The sequence below is a fragment of the Apostichopus japonicus genome, chromosome 1 (assembly GCF_037975245.1).
Source record: "Apostichopus japonicus isolate 1M-3 chromosome 1, ASM3797524v1, whole genome shotgun sequence".
In the NCBI taxonomy this organism is placed as follows: Eukaryota; Metazoa; Echinodermata; class Holothuroidea; order Aspidochirotida; family Stichopodidae; genus Apostichopus; species Apostichopus japonicus.
This window is the reverse complement of record NC_092561.1, coordinates 10,722,478-10,745,626: the sequence shown is the minus strand read 5'-3', so window position 1 is coordinate 10,745,626 and position 23,149 is coordinate 10,722,478. Positions and strand designations below refer to the sequence as shown.

Genomic DNA, 23,149 nt, shown 5'->3' with positions numbered 1-23,149 from the left:
AAGGGGGTAACAATTTTCACAACCACTTTCAAGGAGAAAGTCAAGAAAACTTCTCTGTTCTTTAAATCTGTAAATGTGTGACGTGTGAAAAGAATAAAAGAAATGAAATTAAGTTCTATGAACGAATAACGGTTTTCATTGCGTTGCCAGTCTGCAGAAATCCTTTATTACGAGAAAAGGAGTTGCGATAAGGTGCACCCCCCCCCCCTCAAATAAATATAAAGAGTGCGCGTGTGTTTGTCGGGAATGGGAAGGAAAGTTTGTATGCTGATGATTGGAAAGCACCAATAAGCATTAAACTTGCGCGCCAAAGGTGTTGTTTTTGTATTGTATCACCACACTGGTACACACGTAGAGTAAAACTTCAAAAAAGAAGATATTGATGAATCTACTAGAAAATGATTGTGCATTAGTCATTTGTATTGGTCAATCACTCTTTGGACCTGGTAAGACACATTATGGTACTCTTCAACAATGTCCTTAGAGTTCATACGACCCATTGGTTGCATGGGTTGTCCAAGGCGTGCTGGTCTTGATTAGGGCCTAACGGGTATTTTTAGGTCCCGATAAAACAGATGAATAAAGTCCAGCCCCCCCCCCCCTCCGCTGAGAGAGTGTCACACAAACTGACCTGTATGCAGTTTTTTGGACCCAGAAGCTCCCAGCAAACACAAAACGTTATCATAACATTTTTAAAAGAGCCTCTAAAATGTGTTTTTACTACGTTAAATGTGGTGTTATCAAAACGTCGGCATAACGTTTTTATGAGATATTAATGTTATATTAATGTTTTAACGAAAAAATGTTTTGAAATAGTAGCCTGAAAACGTTTCGTGACATATTTATTTACACCACAAATAACGTTATCAAAACAGAAGACGAAATGTTTTAATAACGTTTTAAAAACGTTTTGTGTGTTTGCTGAGTGGTTCGAATGATTGATTATATAGCTTCAAATTGTTATCAGTAAATCTGCTCACTAAAATTTCGCACCATAGAGTATCTGTGGTGGGCCGGACGCAACCCTGCGGCGGGCCGGACTGTGGCCCGCGGGCCGTAGGTTGGACAACCCTGCTATATATAGGTGTTACGTCAATACCATTGTCGAATAAGTAACTGAATAGGTAGCAGTTACTCATTCGCGAATGTCGAACGAGGAACGCGGCATAAGCAGGGAGTTGTTATGGATAACAACTCCCTGGAATAAGTAACTAACTTCACACCGGTCAGGATGTGTCGTATATGTCCACTGATCTCTACACTAGAGACCCTATATGTCTCTACTCTACACTAACTAGAGATCAGTGTATATGTCTTGCAGTGACGCGATTCGTTTGACTGAGAATATATATTTTTTCTGTGCAGTAATCCGTAAAGTCACATGACGCAAACATCCCAGTTTTGGGGTTTCTATTGTTCACGGTAAAACAAAGAAATACATCGCTGGATTTATTCACCAATCAATCAATATAGGGACACGATGGCGTCTGTTTATGGAGCTACCAAAGAGCGATTCTATGAGCCGTTATGGGACCAATCGTATGAGTTTGAAAAAAGTGATCTTGAACATGATTCAATGTTGCAAAGTGGTCGAGTAGATGTTTGCGGTAAGACGAATTCATTTGAAACACGAACCAGCTATACATGCTAAGCCCTAGCACCCGTTCCGCGAATGTTTTAAACGCTAGGCAGTGTTTTCTATGATTATGTGTCGCACAAATGTAAAGAAATGCTTTATACGTGTATGAAACTAATTTATCTACAAAATAACAGCCATCTATAAGAATAATAAGGATTGCTCCACTGTGACTGACAACACAAGTGAAAGAAAAAATCCAATATCAAAATGATATACCAAACGCAACTCCAGCCAAGAAAAGAAAACTTGGAAGTATGGTGGTAGGCTAGGCCGATACAGTAGATAGACACTGTAGTGTTCGTAAGTCAAATTGTAACAGCTTTTTCAATCACAACTATAATCTACAAAGCGTTAACGGAAATGGCAAAAGTGTTGTATTTTCAGACGGTTAGCCAAGTTATACTTACAGTTAGTGTTGCGCCGATATCACCAATATCGGTTTTGGCCGATATCCGATATTATCATCCCAATATCGGTCCGATACCGATACCGATACCGATATTTTTTAACAGACAAAATGAAGGCAAAATCGTACTTTAGTCATGCATACATTCACAAATAAATCTTCAAGTAAACAACAAAATATGGTGTTTTGTTTTCCTTTTGTCCTAAGTTGAAAAGAATGACTTTTTTCCTGATTTTGAAAAAGAGAATTATAATTGAAATCCAACCAGAATCTTTTTCACTGCAGCGCTGCACGCGATAATAAAATGGACGCAGTAAATGTGAGCCTTAACATCGTAAAGACTTACAAGTAGCTATAGTGTTAACGTATGCTTGCAAAATTGCATCTTAATTAGGTTACGAACTGTCGATCACAATGTAAAAATGATAATTTATTGAGTTTATACTCAATGTACAACTTATTCACTTGACCGTATAGAGAAGAAAAAACTGAAAATCAGTAGAGAAATGACCAATTGTGTACGGAAAGTAAGGTGGTACACCTTTCAAATATTACGAAAGATCGAACAAAACACTTTCGAAAAATTCACGCAAAACTGGCATATCGTACTAAATGCAACTAATGTCATGTAAACAAGGCTCTAGTGCATCCATTTATGAATATACCGTAAGACCACATCTGTTTTTAAGCGGGGGAAAAAAGAAAGTATTTTCTATAATTTCCAAAAATACGGAAAAAATAATATCCTACCATAGTTAATTGTATAGCAAATAGCCTAACCACCTCGGCGGTTACGGATCTCACGTAACTGAAAAGTTCCCTGGCAACTTGCCAAAAAATGTTAACAAACAGGTGTTACACAGGGGATGAGCTTACAGTGTGTTTGGGAAGGTACCTGGGAAAATTCGCAGCACATGTACGGCGGTAGTTGTAAAAATGTATGCATTGTGCACGCTATTCATTGTTAGGCAGTCTAGAGACAGGGCTTTGCTGAACGTTGTTTGTTTCATAATATCGGAAGTTTTGTAAGTTCCTTTTTTTAAAGATTGAAAGACAGATTAAATCTCTTTTCATTTTATAACATAATATAGCTACTCTAACTTGTCATTTTAAAATTTTCATCTGTTTCGTGACAATTTAAATAAGAAAATTATTTTGCATACTCAACTGCGATTTTGTTTTTTATCGCCAGACACGCAAAAAAAAGCCAATTTTTCGGGGCTTTATCCCCCAGGATCCCCACTAGGGGTTCTACCCCATGACCCCACCAAGGCCTTAAGGCGGGCCCCTGGACACTACGCCTTTATGCTCGCGTGCTCGGCGTGTTCGCTCGGCGAACACCGGCGGGAAATCGGCAGTGTGTTCGCGGAAAATTAAAAGTGCAGTTATGCATCATGTTCAAGGTTTTCACGGAGGCCTTTGAGAAAATGAATGGTTAGTACAGTACAGTGTATACATGCTGCACTAATGCTATGTGTAGGCCAAGGTTCACGAAGGTCATTGGTTATATTCGCGCCGTAGACGTGTTTTAGAGGTTACGGAGGGTCAGGTTTCCATGGATATTAATCGAAAATGAATAAGAGTTTAACTGACGCTAAAGAAATGGATCGTCTTGGGCAGATTAACAAATCATTGCAAGTATAAATAAGTAGCTCTGCTGTGAAAAAAAAGGTTCAATATCGGCTTGCTGTTATCGGCAATTAGGCAAAATTTTACCGATACCGATATGCTGCCGATATTGCAAATATCGGCCGATACCGATATTGAAAACGATTATCGGCGCAACACTACTTACAGTGTAGAGTACACTAAAACCTAAAGGGATGGATGGACAGAGCTCAATAGAAGAGATGTTAACAGGTTGGTAGTGAGTGCAAAACTGAACTGTATTTCCTCCAACACTGCACTGCATACAACAGATGCATCATTCTCAAAAGTGTTTCTAAAAAATGTAATCCCCCAACCCCTCCTCCAAGAATAATAATGGTTTCACCACTGCACTCAGACTCTATCAAAAAAAAAGAGAGGGGAGAATAGTGAATTTCCCACTGTAAGTTGGCTGTCTCAGTTCCATTCACATTTGCCTTCCACACTGCCAAATGTTATATTTTAATAGATGGCATGAGCAATGATGAACTGTGGCTTTCATGTGTATGCCAGCATGCTGTGCTATATACTATGCTGGTAACAACATAACATAGTGTCGTAGGACTGGCCTTTTGGAGCAGTCTGGGAAGTGTACGGTATTCTATAGTTACTCTGGATTGACGCTCTAAAGTATGTGTTAATTGTGACTACAGTATCTATTACTTGTCACTGATAGGCTAAGTTAGATACATAGGTGCATAGGTGTAGGAAGGGGGGGGGGGTGATCGCTGCTGCAGCCATCCCAAAACGATATTACCTTGAAAATTTGGCTACTTTGCCGATATTGCCTCGGGCACTGCAAAAGAAAAACAACTGCGATGATCTTATTTGATGAGAGTCAGAAGTTCTGTAAAAAGTTCAAACTCATGTAATTAGACTTCCATTCTAAGCTAGCCCAACTAACCTGACATGGAAGTTGTGGAGTTTTGACACAGTTAACACTCCATGATCTCCTTCCCTGTCCAAAACGATGTTATGATATGTACAGTATCACACTTTTGGAATTCCTTATAACAAGCTTGAATCTCAAAAGAAAGGGAGGTCTCACCAGTATGCCCTTCCTTATTGGTTACATTATTCGGGCAAATGGTTACAGTCCCCCAAAGCAAATTGTGCTTCTAAGCCCATGGTTGGATATGGCGTAGCCTAGCCCATCCTGGGTTCAGAAAGGCTACAGTGATAAATAAAAATTCCATGAATCAATGTTTTCATCATGACTTTTTATCTTGGCATTATTTCATGTTACAGGATGGGCACCCAGAGACTTTGGGACTTAAACTAGTCACAGGAACTTACAGAATAAATTAAATATATTCCATACTACTAAATGACAGAAAAAAATTAAGGCCTAAAAATTAGGTCCAGACTGAACCTTGTGAATGGCAAGCATAACGAGTGATACAAACTGCCTTCAAATTATGCAAACTATTTAATAACAATTATGACTAAATTTATATAGCGCCTGATCCAGAAAAAAAATCTGCTCCCGGGTTTTACAAACCAAGAGGAAGAATGAAAAGATACATTCATAAAACTATTTAAGGTTGAGTTGATTGATGGGGTTAGCTTGAAATACTTTCTTTTGAGACTTTGAATTGTCAAGAAATATCAAATTAGGTTTTAGGTAGTCCTAAAAATATCATAACTTTATTAGAAGGAAACCATAGGAGGGTGATGAAGGAGGAGGGGGTACCCTTTTACCTCTTCTCAAGGCATACGTCAGCTACAGATAGATGTCAGGTAACCTACACTTGAATCCCCTCACATCTCTTCCACAAACTTCTGCAGATTCACTTGAGTAATATTAAACATTCATACACCAGTAATGTTATGTCAAAGCATTACAAAAGGTTTGTTTATGTTAGCAGAGATTGTCTGAGTTCAAGGGTGTCTGGATATAGATATATTACTGAACAAATTGAAGGCCTTATATTAGTCCTTCATTTTTCTTTTCTTTGATTGGATGTTTCTGACAGATTCCACTGCTCTGCTCCAAGCTGTTGTGTTTGTTGAAGATGCCGTGAAGTATCGCAGCATCAACCACAAGATAGATCCAGTCTCCCTTTGGTACTACAGACTTTACTACTCAAAGCCAGTGCAATGGTAAATACTAGTATAAAGTAAAGCTACCATTCAATGGTAAATACTATCAAGTAAAGCTACCATTTAATGGTAAATAAACTAAATAACCTTCATAAAACACAATAATACTGGATCAAAACACTTATTTGTGTGATCTGCACATTGACAGCAGATAAGGTATCTGCAGGATGTTGGATATAGAAAGCAGAATAATAGTAGGGGGAAAACTAGCAAATGGTGCAAAGTAGACATGCATATGATTCAGAAGAGAAAAAAAACAAACAAACAACTAACCAAGAACCAGCAAGAGGTAAGGGAAGCTGACTTCACCGGGGGCCTGTCCCAGCCCTTACAGTATAAAACTACACTCCCTGGAGTAATTTGGCAGCTGATGACCGAGATGGAAAGTTCACACGAAAAACGAGATTGGTCCAAGCTACCCTTATTGAGATATCGTGTTTAAAAGGTTTTCACAATTTGACCCCTGGTGACCCCAAATGACCTTTGACCTCTGAAAATAATAGGCTTCTTCTACTCAATGTTGAATACCTACTAACCAAATATGAGATTGGTCCAAGCTTCCCTTCTTGAGATACCATGTTTACAAGCAAGGCATCACACACATACACACACTCATCCGCCTACATAGGTTACGATTATTATCGAAACCAAAAGGGTAATTTCTCACCTGTGGTTGGAACATAGTAATTATGTGAAAGCATCACATTGTCTAGACACTCAAATATATATTAATATATTTTAATGTTAATATATTCTTCCACAAAAGCCCCATGTCACTAAGTATGCAGCAATAATGTGACTTCCTTTATATTATATAACCATTCACCTATAGTCCTTTACATATTTACAAAGGGTACTGTATAGAGCATTTATTTTGCCCTTGTCATTCTTTTTACATTCTTGCTTTAGTCTTGTCTATAACATCATTTATAGCAGGAGCTAGTTTTGGTTTGATCTCAGGCCTTGAATTTTTTTTTTTTGGCTAAATGTCAGTGAAGTTTGCCATTTGTCAGTAGCAAAAACAAATTGGCACTGGCATGTCTCTGCCAGTAGACAATAACACATGGTAAATCAGTCAATAGCCCTCAGTGAAAGAACGGGCAGGATTTCAGTACTACCTGACATTAGGTCCAGTATTAGTATTTCTGTTTATTATCAGAAAATATGATTGGGCTTTTCTCATAAGACTTAGCTGATTTGTGTTGCAAGTTAGGAAAATGCCTGGTGATACAGTAACTTGATTTTAACCAGATTTTCCAAACACATGTCATTTTTAGCATGCATGTGTCTAAACTGGTGAAATTCTAGGCCTCTATTGACCTGTGGTATATCGCCGAGATACAGTATAAAACTGTAGGTATACACATTTGTATTCTTTAAATATTAGAAAATAAAACTTACTTGATGACACTACCATTTGATCAATAACTTAGAGTCTGCTGGTCAATTCTTCTTTTTTCTTTGGTCAATCTCTCTTCCTATTTACAGTAGTTGCATAAAATGGAGGGTGTACTACTGTATATATTATCCTGCATACTAGTTTTAACCAACAGTACCTTTATATAGCAGGATAGGTGTACACATTATAGGGTAATGCAGGGTATAAATATAGTTTTCAAGTTTGTGGAGTAGTGTTTAGGTTTGAAAAAGTCATAAGAAACTGGATGTGCAATAAAGTAAAGATTTGTGCTCAAAGACTGTTACACATCTTGCATAAATTATCTAACAATTTGCCCATTTTGCATAACAGGGTTACCATACAATTCCTGATAGACTTTCCACCTTATCTTAATATGTTAGTCTGAAAGTATTCCTGTGTCAATAGATTAATCCCTAACACCTTTTTTGTCCACAACTAAAGAGCTCCTTGAGATCTAATTTTGCTAAGTTTGAGTTAAGTTTGAGCTAAGTTTGCAGGTTCGACCAACCATTCTACTGTAGTAACCCGCCTCGAACGTATGCAGTGTCAAGAAAATTCATAGATTAGATATATTTATTCAGCCAATCATATAAAAATACAATGGAAATTGGTTGATAACAAGAGCTCAAAACATTAAAAATTGTAAACAACATATAAGACGTAAAATAATATATATATAGATATGAAAACGGTCCTATAAAATGTGCAAAAATATGAAAATGTCCTCGCAATATAAACATGAACAAAAATATAAAAGCGGTCTACAAAATATTAAAGTGTACAAAACTATATTAATTCCCTCATATCCAATATAAAGTCTACAACGTATGTAATTGTACATAAAATATTAAAATATCGGAGTATAAATAAACGGTTTTGGTGCGCATTGAATATCTTCACAGCAGAAGGATAAAAACTACATCAGTAAATTGTTTAAAACCTTTAGAACCCTTAGACCCATGTCTTTATACAAGCACTGCTATTCATTTAACCGTTAAACCCGACGATTAAGTTAAAACAAAAGAGAGCCTTAGATCTGCATTAAATAAGGAAAGAGATTGAAAGATCTGGCCAGGATTGATACGTCAGGTTCCCTAACCTATATATTTACCCACGTAGGCTTTTTGCAGTAGTAAGCAGTTTGTAAGCGTTTTTTCCCCTGTGTGAAGGTAAAAGGTTGCAAAACGCTTGAAAAGTCTTTATTATATGCTGATTCTTTTATGATTTACAAACCTTTCACACTGTTTCATCTATCCAAGGTTGGTTTATGCAGCTATCACAGTTATACACCTGCTGGCTTTTTTTGAACGACCCTCTTCTCTAACGTGGAGTTCCGACCCTTACTACCGTGGTGTACCAACAGAAGTTCCGTGCTGGCTTATAGCTTCTCTAGAATTTCTTTGTTTAGCAGTATTTGTAGTTGATGTCCTTTTGAAAGTGAGTATTATCGTAGAGATACATAGACCTACATGTAATAACTCTGGTTTTTATAATTTTTTCAAAATATTTTTGGGACTCTTGTAGCCAAAAAGGCCATATATTGTAAAGAATTAACATTGAAGCCAGGACTAGATCAATGTGACTTTATTTTTCCACTTCTCGCATCTCTAAGCAATTGAAAAAAACAACTTTTGCACCCCTTATTACCCAGCTGTGCATGAAAGGTTGCACATTTGGTGTGGGATCTAATTTTTAAAGAATGCCTTTAGCTGTGCTTCATCCCTGCCACATTGCCCCCCTCTCCCCTCCCCTCCCCCCTCCCTGCTGGATTAGATGGTATGTATGTCTGCTTATTAAACATAATTAATGGGTATTTACAAAGATGCTGATGCAAAATATTCACTACAGAGATCCATGACAGATGGTATTGAATTACCAAAGAACTTTTTCAAATCTTGCAACGCACTTCAAGTATTTCTTCACTTGTTTTGAAGTATTCATCACCTTGTGTAATAGTATTTGTACTGTTTTATAGTTTCTGTATGTTGGATAAATGAGTTATCATCAACAACCACTCTGACTCAGCCATTGGCACATACACATACACACATACGTTACACATCCAAAAGAGAAACAGCAATTCGTATCATAGTATAGTATGTTAGGAAGAGTGACTGATAGTTTAACATTCTGTGGTAGTAAGAATGACTATAGTAATAGATACATTCTATAATAGTTACAATTACTAAAATGCTACAAAGACTTTAAAAGGTACTAAATTTATAAGGGTTACAGAGAGTAAAGCCTTTATCCATCTATAGTAAAACTGTCTTAGTAAATACATTCTGTGGTGGGTAGTGTTACTGATAGTAGAAACATGCTACGATGAGTTAAAAGATACAGGTGTGATAAGGATTACTAATAGTTAAAACATACTACAGCAGCCGACAGATATATTTAAGACTCACAGCAGTACTGAGAATTAGAAGTGATTAATCTACTCATGATTAATCTACTCATCAAAGCTGCACATCTCTTAATCAGAATTATCATACTACTGTACTAAGAAACTTGCATAGATTGAAGATAACAGTACCGAATCAGTAACTAGTGTCTCGGGATGTTTTCTTTTTCATTTTCAGATATATTTGATAGGAAGAAAGCAGTTATGGAAGACAAAATGGCTGATAGCATACGTTGTTATAGTTACATTTTCACTTGGAGATTGGTGTGTGACAGTTGTGTCGTCATGTAGTTATGTAAGTATGCAGCGTGGACAGTTCAGTCTTTCAGTTAATTGTGACTGTGCTGCATATTAAATGTGTATTTTATCTGTTAAATGGGAAAAAAACCCAACGATTATCATCTTTATCTTACATGACAGATATTTTTGTAAGGAACAACCCCCTCCCCCCCCCCCCCAAACAGCTAAGACAAATCTGGCTTCATTTTGGGACATATTCTACAATTTGTAGGGTTTGGTCTCTGAGCTGTCATTTTGTAAATCTTTTTTTTGTAAATCAATTTTTTGTTAAATTCAGGATATGTAAAACCCATCTCCATTACAAACATAAACATTGCATTGCATACAAGATAAACATTAAATTGCAATAAAATAGAAAGGAGCACATAAACTTGACGCTCATGTGGGTCGATGATGTCATATTTAGACTTGATCAAGTCTACGGCCTTACATGTGAAGAAACATTAAATCTGCGATATCTCCCAAATGGACATTAGATTTTTCTAAGCTGTGTTAGGGAAGTTGTACACTATGGTCACATACGGTACTGTTCATCAGTAATGATGTTTACAGTATGTTTGTGCCTCCTGTAGTTGTAAGTGCAGAATTCAAAATGGCTGACTTTTCCATTTTGTGCATCAACGGCTGATTCACATTTGGATATTAAGCAGTGCTAGAAGAGAATTTCTCTGTTGTTTTTGTAACTAATGTAAAATTAGAATGTGAAATTTCTGACTTATTTGCTACAAGTCATTCTAGTTTAAGGAAGAGGCAAATTGATTGCCACAAGTGTTCTTCTACACTTGACACTATAAGTCATCGAATCGAGCCATTGTAATAGCTCTCTATGAGAAAAAAAAACTGACAAATATTTTGTCAATGTGCATCTATAACATTATACATGTCTGCTTGTTCAAGTTCACTTTTGATACAAAATGTATAAACTTGAATTGAACATATATCAAACATGAGGTACATGAAGGAATTGACCGAAAAATTTCTCAAGGATACCTACATAATGTTACTCTTTTACTGTACATGTCAAAATATAAACTTCCCTCTGAAATATTCCTTTTTACTTTTGAACGTGACGGACTTGTATTATGAATTTTGTTTGGTCCTACCTAAAGACTCTTTTAAAGGGATGAGCAAAAAGGAGACTCAAAAAAAAAAAAAAAAAAAAATTGTTGATGTGCTGAAATTCAAATAAAGTTATCATTTCCCAAAATGTCATTGTTGTACATTTTGGTTTTAACGACACTTTTCATTTTCCATTTTTCTTTTCCTAAATAGTCCTACAGGTTCAGGAGGATTCTCAGACCGTTCTTTCTTCTCCAAAATTCTTCACTGATGAAGAAGACGATGCGTAGTATTAAGAACACTGTGCCTAAAGTGTTAAGGTACAGTACGAGGAATTACTTGATAATTATCATATTTGGATATTTACTACACTTTAAACTTTTTGTGTAAAACAGAGAGGTACAGAATATGGTGTTATGTCAAAAGGGTTTGAAAACTGTTTATTTCAAGGCAAAATATTCAGTCGTCCTCAACGACCAAATTTCTGTTGGGACGACCAGAATCAGCCTTGGAGGTCTTCTGATGGAGCACAACTCGCTGATATCATATTCAGATAGCCTTGTTACTAAATATCCCATAATTTTACTTGTATCCAAAGGCTTTCTGATTTTTGAATACAAGAAAAACTTATATATATTAAAAAGGAAAAAATATAAATTAAAAAGAAAGGAAGTCACAGATCAATACAGATTGAGGGGTTGAAAGTTTGTAGGGCACAGAATTTAATTTTTTGTTGTGAGATGACTTATTGGTTATATCTTTATTCCATTTACAGCAAGGCTTTCATTAATCTTTTATATTTTTTCCCCTTGCTTTGAGGAATAAAATGATTGAAATGTAACAAAATGGTTACATTTATGTATACATTTTGTTTGCAAACATTTACAACGGTGCATTGCCAAGTATAATCAACATATTACAATCGCTTCCAGAACAGACAGATATTTTAGAATACTGTATCTGGCGTGCCAGCATTTTACAGAATGGAAGCAAGCCACAACTACAAGGCACCACAGCGGAATATACAGTAACCTCTGCAAATTTTTAATGATCGTCCAGCAGTCCAAGACGACCAAATTTTGTGTTCAGACAACCAAAATTGGCTGTGAGGGTTGACCTGAGGATGACTTGTTGTTTACATCAATGTCAATCACATTGTAACTAAATTCCATTAAATAGGTATTAAAAATGATCAATAGCTACTGTATCACCACCAAAACATGGTGTTCTATTCACCAACCTACAGAACTGCTCATTGTTATTTTACTACATTTTTTGGGCAACCAAAGTTGCAGTTCAGACAACCAAATATGTAAAGACCTTGTTGTCTGAGGGGCAACACGAAAATTCTATTAAAAAAATTTGCCATGAACTTGACATTCTCTGTTGTCGAATTGCAATAGAAATGTTAAAAGATGTAAGCTACAACAGACTTCTTCAAGGTCAGAGTACTACTTTTATATTGAACTGTAACTTTATATTCACGACAGACATTTTGGTGATTTATTCTACTTCTCTTTCTCAGCGTTCTGTGTATGGTGATGCTGCACGTATTCATATTTTCCGTGTGTGGAATGATTTTGTTTCCCAAACATCCGGTAAGTGATGAACGACCACATGCTTTACCAATTTTCTTTTACATAATTCGTAATCATTTTCAGTAGCTTCTACAATGACTTTCACTTAAAAAACTGACACCTTTAAGTTTGATAAATTTCACTTTATTTGCATCTTGCTTAAACATTGAGTTTGTGAAATACTGGTTTATTAGCTCGACTAGTCACTTTCTCATTTGTTACACTGTTATTTCACTGTGGAAATGTTAATTTTTGTTCTGAAAATGTAAAGGTACCACTTCATATTCATGCTTCAAGGAAGCAATTCACAAGGTTGAAGAATCATGAGTAGAAAATGTTTCAAGCAAGTATTTGAATGTATTTTTGAAATATTCAGCTCAATAATGTTCCAGTGCAGAGCGCAACAATCACATTTTCTCAATCATTCTCACAAGAGGCAAGATAGCGCTCAGGGTTGCTTAAACTTGTTGACACAATTCATTCACAACTGCACATTTTCATCATTTTGCACTAGATGGATCGACCGTTCCATAATATCACCGAACCAGAAGCAGTAGATTGTGAAGATGAGGTGTGATTTTTATGTCAGTCTCCTCCTCCTCCTCCTCCTCCTCCTCCTCCTCCTCCTCCTCCTCCTCCTCCTCCTCCTCCTCCTCCTCCTCCTCACTTTATTGAAATTCTTTAATCTTTTATGTGCTTGATGATAATATTGTAATGAAAAGTTTGTTTTGTAATCACAATTGTGTAAATATAGTTGTTGCATCATCCAGGAAAAGTATAATGTTTTTAGATCTGTCGATGTTGATTCAAACCAAGGATTCTAATACTACTAGTTGGCTGCTGTCCAGAGTTCCAAGGAAAAATGACAATAATTTTATCATTAACATCTCTTACAAATTCCAGCTTTTATATGTCTTGTAAGCAGATTTATTTGATTACTTCAACTCAGCTATGAATGGCATAAATTTGCAGAGGATGAGCAGCACCGCAAATTATGATTTTGATAACTCTTCTGATGTATCTTGGAATTCTGGTCTCCAGCTCATTGTATTTTGCACTGGAAGACATGGAAGTTCCTTCAAGTGTTGTAACTGTCTTCTTTTTCTGACTTGCGGAGTTTTCTTTCTCGATTATCATTTTACAGAGTTCTTTGCAATACTGTGGAGGCAAACCGGAGGTAAGACTTTTGTCTGTTTCAATTTTTCATAAGATAAGAAATGATTTCCTACTGCTCCGATTTCTATTACCAGAAATGTTACTGTGTTCTATTTTCATCAGATTTCCTTTCGAATTTCAGTGAGAGATTGCTCCCCCAAAACTTTAGCATTGACCGGTCGTCATATGGGTGCAATCATTGTTGGCACCATGTAAAAAGTAGGAAGCTGAGGGGGCTGCAGCATCACTGCAGCCAGGCTGCTTCACACAAAATCTATTGTGCCCAGTAGCACAATGGGCATTGTAGGTCTAGAGACAATGCCTATTGTTTGCTATTGTATTTTCAGGGTTGGGCAGGATTTTGCAGCTGCTTCAGGTTTTTGTTCTTGGACATGTGGCTTTAGATTATATTAATTTTGGATATGTGGAAGATAATAAGGATCCATTTAATTTCTTTTGATTCATGCAAGATTTATATTTCTAATTGCTAGCTTGAATATGAAGAACCTGAAAAAAAAAAAAAAAAATATGCTACATTCCCTACTAATGAAAGAAACGTAAACAATTATTTTTTTTCAATTTATAATTGCTTTTTAAGTAGGGAGCAATTTCTGAACACTGTTTTCTTAATTTTCTTCTTAATTATATCGTTTACTCTTTGTCAGATATTTTTATTTTTGTCACTGATTAAGTGAACAGATTATATTATTTAATAGTTTAAAAATGTATATAGTAAATGAGAGACATTAGGAAATACTACTTTCTCATGCTTGAAAAGTTGAAAGTGTTTTGCGCACAATGCACACTCACACACCATTGAAAGTGTAATGCACACTTTACTCTCACATGCCATGGAAAGTGCAATACACCCTTCACGCTCACATACCTTTGTAAGTATAATGCACCCAACTCTCCCACACCATTGAATGTGTAATGCGCACTACTCTTAATAACTTTGAAAATGTAATGCACACTATTTTAAAGTTACATGATTGCGTCTAATAACCGCTACAGTCACAAGATAGCATTCAAATAACCGCTACAGTTACATGGTAGCATCCAATAACCACTCAATTACATGACTGTCCAATAACCACTACAATTACATGACTGCATCCAAGAACTGCTACAGTCACAAGATAGCATGCAATAACTGCTATAGTAACGTGATAGCATCCAATAACTGCTACAGTAACATGATAGCATCCAATAACCACTACAGTTACATGACTGTCTAAGAACTGCTACAGCTACATGACTGCGTCCAAGAACCACTACAGTTACATGATAGCATCCAGTAACCACTACAGTTACATGATAGCATCCAATAACAACTACATTTACATGACTGCGTACATGATTGCGTCATGACTGCGTGTAATAACATGATTCATCATCAATTTCTCCACAGCCTGATCAGTACAAAGAAGGAGCGGAATATTTCAATAATATTACAACCTCCTTTATTAGTCTACTGGTTCTCCTGACCACTGCAAATAATCCAGATGGTGAGTAGCTCATAAAACAGCCTTCATTCAGTAGTGATGCCAGCTTCAAGAAGCTGCTGACTGAGGAATGGGGTGGGGGTGGGATGGGGAGGGGGATAGGAGGAGGGTTAAAGTTTAACAAGAAAGAGGAAAAGAGTTGCTATGTTGAGACATCTTTAGTAAGTTAATAGTAAACCTTGGCAAAGACAACTCTTATATAAAGAATCCAATAGAATGTCACTCTTGAAATTTTTGTGTGTGTGTAATTTCTAGTCCAACAATTGCAAGTAAAAATATTTAAGTTCAGAAACATTGATTTTAATGTGTCTGAGGACCATATTAGGCAAATAAGGCCTCTAGAGCAGGGTTGTCCAACCTTTTGCAGAGGAGGGCCACATGGAATGATTATGATGAAGGAGGGGGCCGCATGATCCCTACGCTCGATTTTTCGATTTTTTGCCAGAAGCTCAACGCAACAAAATGTGAGCACTGCGCGCGGAGTGCACTGATTTATTTTTCTTCCTGATAAAACAGATGAATAAAGTTCAGCCGCCCCCCCTCGGCTAAGAGAGTGTCACACAAACTGACCTGTATGCAGTTTTTTTGACCCAGAAGGTTCGAATGATTCATTATATCAAGGGCTTAGGAACCGGGGGGCTGGGGGGCGCCAGCCCCCCCAGTGAAAAATATGGAGGGGCGGAAGTATCATTCCGCCCCCCGCTTCGCAAGTCAGAAAACCCCTTTTCATTTCCAAATGAGAAAAAAATCTCATTTGGAGCACCAAATTGCATCTAAGGCCAGGTGAAAATGCAAAATTATATACAAAATGGAGTGGGTGGGTTGAAGTGTGCTATAATGCACCAAATTGCATTTGAGGCCACCTGGAAATGCAAAAAAAATCCAAAATCTCCCCTTAGACCCCTCCCCCAGGCCGGCCATCAGTCTTCAGCCCCCCCACTCAAAAGTGCCTTCCTACGCCACTGGATTATATAGCTTCAAATTGTTATCAATAAATCTGCTCACTAAAATTTCGCACCGTAGAGCATCTCTGGCGGGCCGGACGCAACCCTGCGGCGGGCCGGACTGTGGCCCGCGGGCCGTAGGTTGGACAACCCTGCTCTAGAGGATGCCTGGAGCCTCCTTAAAAAGTGTGACTTTTGGCACACTTAATTTTATGTTTCTTGAGGTTCATCAGTTAAAGTGACTGGACTAATAAATCTAATACACAGGTCATAAGGTCAGTCCCTCCAATGAAAACAAAATGCAATCGTAAAACATGAGCCTAACGTGGCCTGGAATGACATGTTTACAATGTGTTACAAATTTGTAACTGATAAATGGTGTCGAATGTCATCCAAGGGTGCACGATTGTGTATATGAAGCTAAATGAACATGTTTCGATTGAGGTATTAGAATTTATGAAACAATGGATTGACATTTAGGCCTACAGTGAGTAGCATACTTCATCATCGATATTGTTCAAATTAGCATACAGTACCAGTGATGTAGCATATTTAATAGCTGAATATTGAAACATAATCTAGCACTCAAATTTTTCTTTTTCCTTGGATTATGGCATTTCATGATCAAAATGGTGCCTAAAATTCATCAGTTTAAAGCCATCACTTGTCTTGATTCATTTTGAGTAGTTACTTGATAGCTAGGCTTGGTAAATTGCTGGAATAGGTCTACCGAGTGAAATCAAGATTGGTTACAGTGGTAACACTGGTTACAACTGTTGGTTACAACTGTAACAACTGGTTACAGTCATAATAACTATTTAACCTAGGTCCATAATTCTTCATTTTTAGCCTCTGAAGAAGATCCTGCTAGGTTCGAAATGTCAGGCCAACTTAATTTTACACATTCTCTTACACAAGGCTCTCTAGTGGATGAGCAGTTTGCTAACAGTCTTATTTTATTTTGTTTCATTTAAGTCAGTGTAAGTAGCTGACTATAATAAATACATTCTTGTCATCTCGCCGCAGCTTCCTTGAAATTGCATCATAACTCATCTCTGCCAAAGAGATATGCTCCAGTAGATCTTTATTCAGCGTTAATTATGGATCTAGGTTAAATGGTTATTTATGACTGTAACCAGTTGTTATGGCAACCAATCTTGATTCCAGCAATTTACCAAGCCTAGCTAATCAAGTAACTTCTCAAAATGATTCCACAGATCTATCCACCTTCTGAATATTGCAAATTAGATCAAATTTCTGGTTGGTGGGTGATTGATTCAGTAAGTTTTGTTGCCCAAATGCTTTACAAACTTTAGTTTTTAGAAATATTCAATATTTGTGGGCAACTTTTCTTCCTTATTGCTTATAACTTGACTAGTCATGTGAATAGAATGCATTTTGGATTTTGAGGTAAGTAGTATCAATATAAAGCTATTTAGATTTTTCTTCTCAGTTGTGTATCTAAGTTACAGCTACAGTTGAGGCCCCCCCCCCCACCGCCCCCTGGTGCTAATACTGAATCTACATTTTAGGCTCCTCCCCCTGGTGTTAATACTTAATCTACATCTTAGGCTTCTCCCCCTGGTGTTAATTGTTAATCTACATTTTCTTTTGTTTCTTGTTGCAGTTACAATGCCAGCCTATCAAGTCAACAGACTCTATTCCTTATACTTTATTACATTCCTTGGAATTGGTAAATATAATTAATTCTTTTCAGTTATGAAGTATATTCAATTGATTTTGGAGACATTTTTTTATATTTTTTTATCTCATCCCTACCTAGTAATATTCTGTAGATGAGATATTTTAATAACTTGACTGTCCACTTTATTCCCATTGTGGTCAAAGAATAATGTGTAAGAGTGTGGATATGTATGAGTGTGAACGAAACATGTCATAAAATGTCAAAACTCACAGCAAGGGTGACAGACTTCCGACTCGTTGTTGTGTGTGTGTGTGTGTGTGCCTGGTAAGGAGGTGCAGTGCTTCTGTAAGTTGTGAAATCATAGAGTCAGAGGTCAAGGGTGAAGCAAGCAGCAGTTTGGAATTTTCTTCTGGAAAACTATTTCCCTGTGCTGAGAAATTGGTGGTATCACTGCAGGGGCAGGGCCGGTTGAGCGCAGGCGAGACTCATATTCTCAAGGTCACTGGTTTGAATCCTATCGAGCCAAACATTCAGTTTCTTCTATCTGCTTACTAGCTGATCCAGGATGAGAATGTTTGTGTTTGTGTTTTTCTCTTACAGTAGCATTTTGCAATTTGGAAACATTAATTGATTCTTTCTGCTGTTTAGTGGTGATAAAGTCCCATTTAGTGGAAGGTTTAAGTTTTTAAGTTTTTAACACGTGCAACAGCCAATATACACCTTTCACTTTCATGTGATGAAAATTTTTGCCAAGTTAAAAAGTGGTCTCAAAAGCTATCCCAGCGTTACTTTGTGTCATTTCATTTCCAAGGAGAACATTTTGGATGACATTAGTTCAGACACTTCCAAGATGGAATCTACCTACTTTGTTTAGATTGTTTAATGATTTTTTTTGCTTTTTTGCTCTTTTTTCTTCAGGACTCTACTTTTTCTTCAACATGCTCACTGCAGTCATCTATAATGAGTTCAGAGGTTTCTTCTTTGTAAGTTTTTCCAAAAGAATTTTTAAAAAACTATGTTCTTCTTTAGTTTTGTGTGCAAATGTGATGTAAAACATTATCACAGTGGTAGCACTAACAAGTCAAGAATGGTTGAGGTTAGGGTTGCAGTGAAACTACCCAACAAGCTAAAGCCCAGCAACTTGGTTTATGCAGTGATTACGTACTTTGTTCAATATTTTTCAAAATGTGTACAAATACAAGATGATAATAATTCTCATTTTTAACCCTGTCACTTGGTTGGTATGAAAATTTGTTCATGTCGGAATATAAAACTTTCTGTAATATCGTCTGGTAATATTGAAGAAAAACGTGATTCCCACATAGTTCTTTTAGCTTTGTAAGAAATCATGAGTATGTACCTCCTCCCAACCAATCCCTCCTCCCCCCTAGCCTAAAAGAAAAAAGAGACATTTTGATTCAGGTCACAATCAGTGGCAGAGCTAGAGGTGTTGGTCAGGGGGGTGAGAATGGTCTGTAGGGGCGCTTTCGACACTATCTAAGCGGAGCTTCACCCAGGTTGGCCCGGAGCGTACAGACATATTTTTGAGTAAAGATACTCCCTAGATCGCCGGAAATGATCCTTTGCGGGCCTTGCTAATTTGCAGATAATGTGACAAATGTCAATAGGTAGATGAGAGCGCAATAAAAAGTCAATAATAGCGAATAAGTAAAAAGTGGTAAAAAGCTGAGAAGGGCGCCAGCAGTCCATTTGAGTCCGCCCCCCTGACTGTATGGACGCTCCGCAACTGGTCACAATACTGTTAGCTTAGACTACCAACCTGCTATTATCAACTCTTATAGGTAGGAGTTTTGTTATGTGCTCCCCTGTAAATTGGTTTTGTTTTTGTTTTGGTAGAATTCTATGCAAGCCAGTTACTTCAGGAGGAGGTTGGGCTTCCAAGCTGCCTTTGAGATGCTACGAAGGCAAGGAGGGCGTTATGTCAACCAACCATATAGGTACACAAGTTTGATCCTCATAACTATACTCGTAGTTAAAAAGTGCAACATTTTTACCCTTCTTTAATCTTTTTGAAAGCAGTGTGTTTTGAAAGCAGTGTGTTTTGAAAAGCAATGTCTTAACAAAAGTATATACAAAGGAAGTACATTCTCTTTTACTACAGTGTTAATATAGAAACTTGTCTACTAATCCCCTTACATCTATCTCTTTGTGTTCTCCATGTTCATTAACCTGTTTGTATTCTGTGCATGTATTTTGTCCCTTCTGTTACTGTTACTTGTCATTCAGCCTCCGAAGAAGATCCTACTAGGATCGAAAGGTCAGGCCAACTTACTTTTTACACAAATATAGAAACTTGTAACAATTATAATATTAAATGGGAAACATCAAGATTTTAATTGGATTTAAAAGTTTTAGTTGGACTTAGCATTAAGAGTTTTGACCATCTCAATGGTCAACAAAAACACCTTCTACTTAACCGATTGTACACCATCCTGTTGTTTTTTATCCATTCAAGCTCGGATGGACACTTTCAGGTTTGCAGGGAGCAATGTTGACATGTTTTTTTTGCTTTTACCCCTGAAGATTGGTTCAGAGCAAAGAAGGAGACATCTCCTTTTTGTTCAAACAGGAGATTTGTGTCATGTGATTGTAGATAATTAAAATGAAGCAAGTTAAGAATTTTAGATGTGGAAACAAATTGATAAAGTTCAATAGCAAACTGTGGTCTTGTTCGTAGTATTCGATGCTTTGTCATAGTAAAACATATACGTAAAACAAGCATTCTATCTTGCCACAGAGTTACTTTCTGTTGATAATTATGATATTAGGTGATAGGCCTACCCTTAAATTTTAAGGAGGGTTTGAACCTCAAACTACAAATAGAAGAATAACACTGATTTTGCTTTTCTCTTCTGGTTTGATTCTGATTCCTGTTCTTTGCTATTCATTCTCAGTGCTGCGGTTGGTGCTGGTGTTGTAAAGTCTGTGATTCTACAAGCAAAGATCAAAAGAAGCGCTCGCAAAGCTATCATTCAGGTATGGTAACTTGGGAAATTACATTTGCGACAAGATTTGGCAAAAACGTGGTTGGTAGCCAGTGAGTAGTTTAACACTAGAAGAAGGGGGGAGGGTGAGGGGGGATTGGGGAATCATTTGAACTCTCTACCCAGGCTTGATAATAGAACAGTTGATGAGTTAAGAGGAGCAGAGGGTTATGTTCCTCTGAAATACTCTCTATTTGTTGATGTAAATGGATTATGTCAACTTTAAGAAACCTTTTTTAGTTGTTGGCATTGTGAATATTGATTCAGATAGAGACCATGCTATTTACATCCTTGGTATATCTTATTTGCTGGAAATTAGCTTTCATTTATTTGTTTTTCAACAACAACAGTATATACACACATAAATATACAACAGTATATACACACATGCATAAACAGACATGAATATACAACAGTATATTTCATTTCATTTATTTGTTTTTCACAACATGCATTTAAACGTTCACAAATAACAAATAACATGAAGAAGTAGTGAATAATACATGAAGTGAAGGAAGCGGAACAAAAAACCCTTGCGGGCTTGACGGGGTGCTTCGCTCCCTAAAATACAAAAAAATACTAAAATAAATCAAAGTACAACAAAGCAAAATACACAATTTCATACAAAAGGACAATAAGACCATAACAAAACAATAACAAAAACACCCCCCGGAAAAAAACAAACAATCCAGTGCAACTGAACACCTGAGTTTATACATACATGAATATACAACAGTATATACATACATGAATATACAACAGTATATACTCATATGAATATAGAACAGTTTATATACATGCATATACAACAGTATACACATATGAATAATAGTATACACCATGAATATACAACAGTATACACATATGAATAATAGTATACACCATGAATATACAACAGTATACACATATGAATAATAGTATACACCATGAATATACAACAGTATATACACACATAAATATACAACAGTATAAACACACAGAGATATGTATACAACAGTATATAGACATGAATATACAACAATATATAATTACATGAATATACAACAGTATATACTCATATGAATATACAACAGTACACACACATGAATATACAACAGTTTACACAACATGAATATACAAACATAGTTGTGAACGGAAGAGTTCCAGGAATCTTTCTAGTTCTTTGCCTTTGTAGGTCTTTGAGTCGTCAGTTTCTTTGCCCATCCGTTAGTATTTGTTGATCCTGCTTTATTATGTGAGTGTAGTAAACACAATATAATTGATTTCTGTTAATGAGACATCAACTGATGAAGAATTTAAAATCTTTTTCTTCAATAAATGCAGGAGCTGGACTCCATGATGGGTAGCTCTCTCACTGCTGCTGATTTTCAACAGCTTTTTGACGTCCTCGATCGTGAAACTATACGACCTACGGTATCATCAGCATTTATCTTCCTTGAATTCTAAAATGTTATTCTACTGTTTCTGTTTTCAGTTTTCTTGCTCTTGTTAAATGGAAGAGTATGTGAGAATTGATATGACCTTTGATGTGGTATTTCAGAGTTCCAGCTGCCAATTTGAGAAAGTGAAATTGTTTGTGATACCATGGAGCTATAAACAGTTTATAGCTCCATGGTGATACCAACTACAAACTTGTCTCTGTGGTACAAATCTGAGCAAATTTCTTCTAATTCATGACATATTAAAGGCATTGAAGACTCGCCCCAAACCCTGTGCGGCCATCTGAAAAAGTTAACTTACTGTTGCTTGCAAGTGACGTTTTGTTTGTGTCGCTACAAAATGCAGACAGTAATGAAATGTGATACCTTGTTATCTTTAGCTGGACCTGAAATGTCCATCGCTATATCGTTTATACACTGTGCTGTGGGTATTGACCGCAGCTGTATGTACTGGTTGTACACTAGTGTCTAATTACCGACGGTAGGAAGCTGTGTGTGTATTTTCTGGGATCGATGGTGGTGTCTAACACTTCTGTTACACCTCATTTGAAACTAGGTCAGATTATCGGCATGAGACGTTTATTTGTGCGCGAGTCTACACACCCTTTAAGTCATGAGTCACTTCATTCCACTGTCTGTCATGTCATTACCAGTGATTGTCCTAACCTGAGTCTCTGTATCATATCTATGAGAAAAACAAAACTTTGCAATCTTTTTCCAGTCACTTTATTTGAAATATTCTTCACTGGAGTCATGACTCCTTAAAACACTGTAGTAAGGCTCACTGATATACTTTTTGATAGTTTCATTATTTCGTTGGTGAGAATGACTAGAGGTAAACTAGGGCTTACCGCTCCTGTGGAAGACTACAATGTATTAGATAAGCTATATACTGGGCTGA

The 23,149-nt window shown here is 36.8% G+C and overlaps 2 protein-coding genes across 2 annotated transcripts in view; one reads left to right on the top strand and one right to left on the bottom strand.

The window, feature by feature from the left end:
• LOC139967310 (uncharacterized) overlaps positions 1-23,149 on the bottom strand; it is a 131,630-nt gene that overhangs the window by 30,672 nt on the left and 77,809 nt on the right. The gene's annotated exons all lie outside the window — the stretch shown is intronic.
• LOC139971963 (two pore channel protein 2-like) lies at positions 1,314-22,391 on the top strand. Its single transcript, XM_071978838.1, has 14 exons — positions 1,314-1,607; positions 5,669-5,795; positions 8,475-8,652; positions 9,798-9,914; positions 11,192-11,298; positions 12,504-12,576; positions 13,070-13,126; positions 13,700-13,732; positions 15,122-15,218; positions 17,787-17,852; positions 18,723-18,787; positions 19,662-19,762; positions 20,720-20,801; positions 22,133-22,391. The coding sequence occupies exons 1-14, from the start codon at positions 1,481-1,483 to the stop codon at positions 22,253-22,255; spliced, it is 1,353 nt and encodes a 450-aa protein (XP_071834939.1). The 5' UTR covers positions 1,314-1,480; the 3' UTR covers positions 22,256-22,391.

Coding starts and splice junctions, on each gene's coding strand:
- LOC139971963 (XM_071978838.1), top strand. CDS start 1,481: ATGGCGTCTGTTTATGGAGCTACCAAAGAGCGATTCTATGAGCCGTTA. Junction 9,915..11,191: donor TTGTGTCGTCATGTAGTTAT/GTAAGTATGCAG, acceptor TTTCCTAAATAG/TCCTACAGGTTCAGGAGGAT. Junction 19,763..20,719: donor TATGTCAACCAACCATATAG/GTACACAAGTTT, acceptor ATTCATTCTCAG/TGCTGCGGTTGGTGCTGGTG.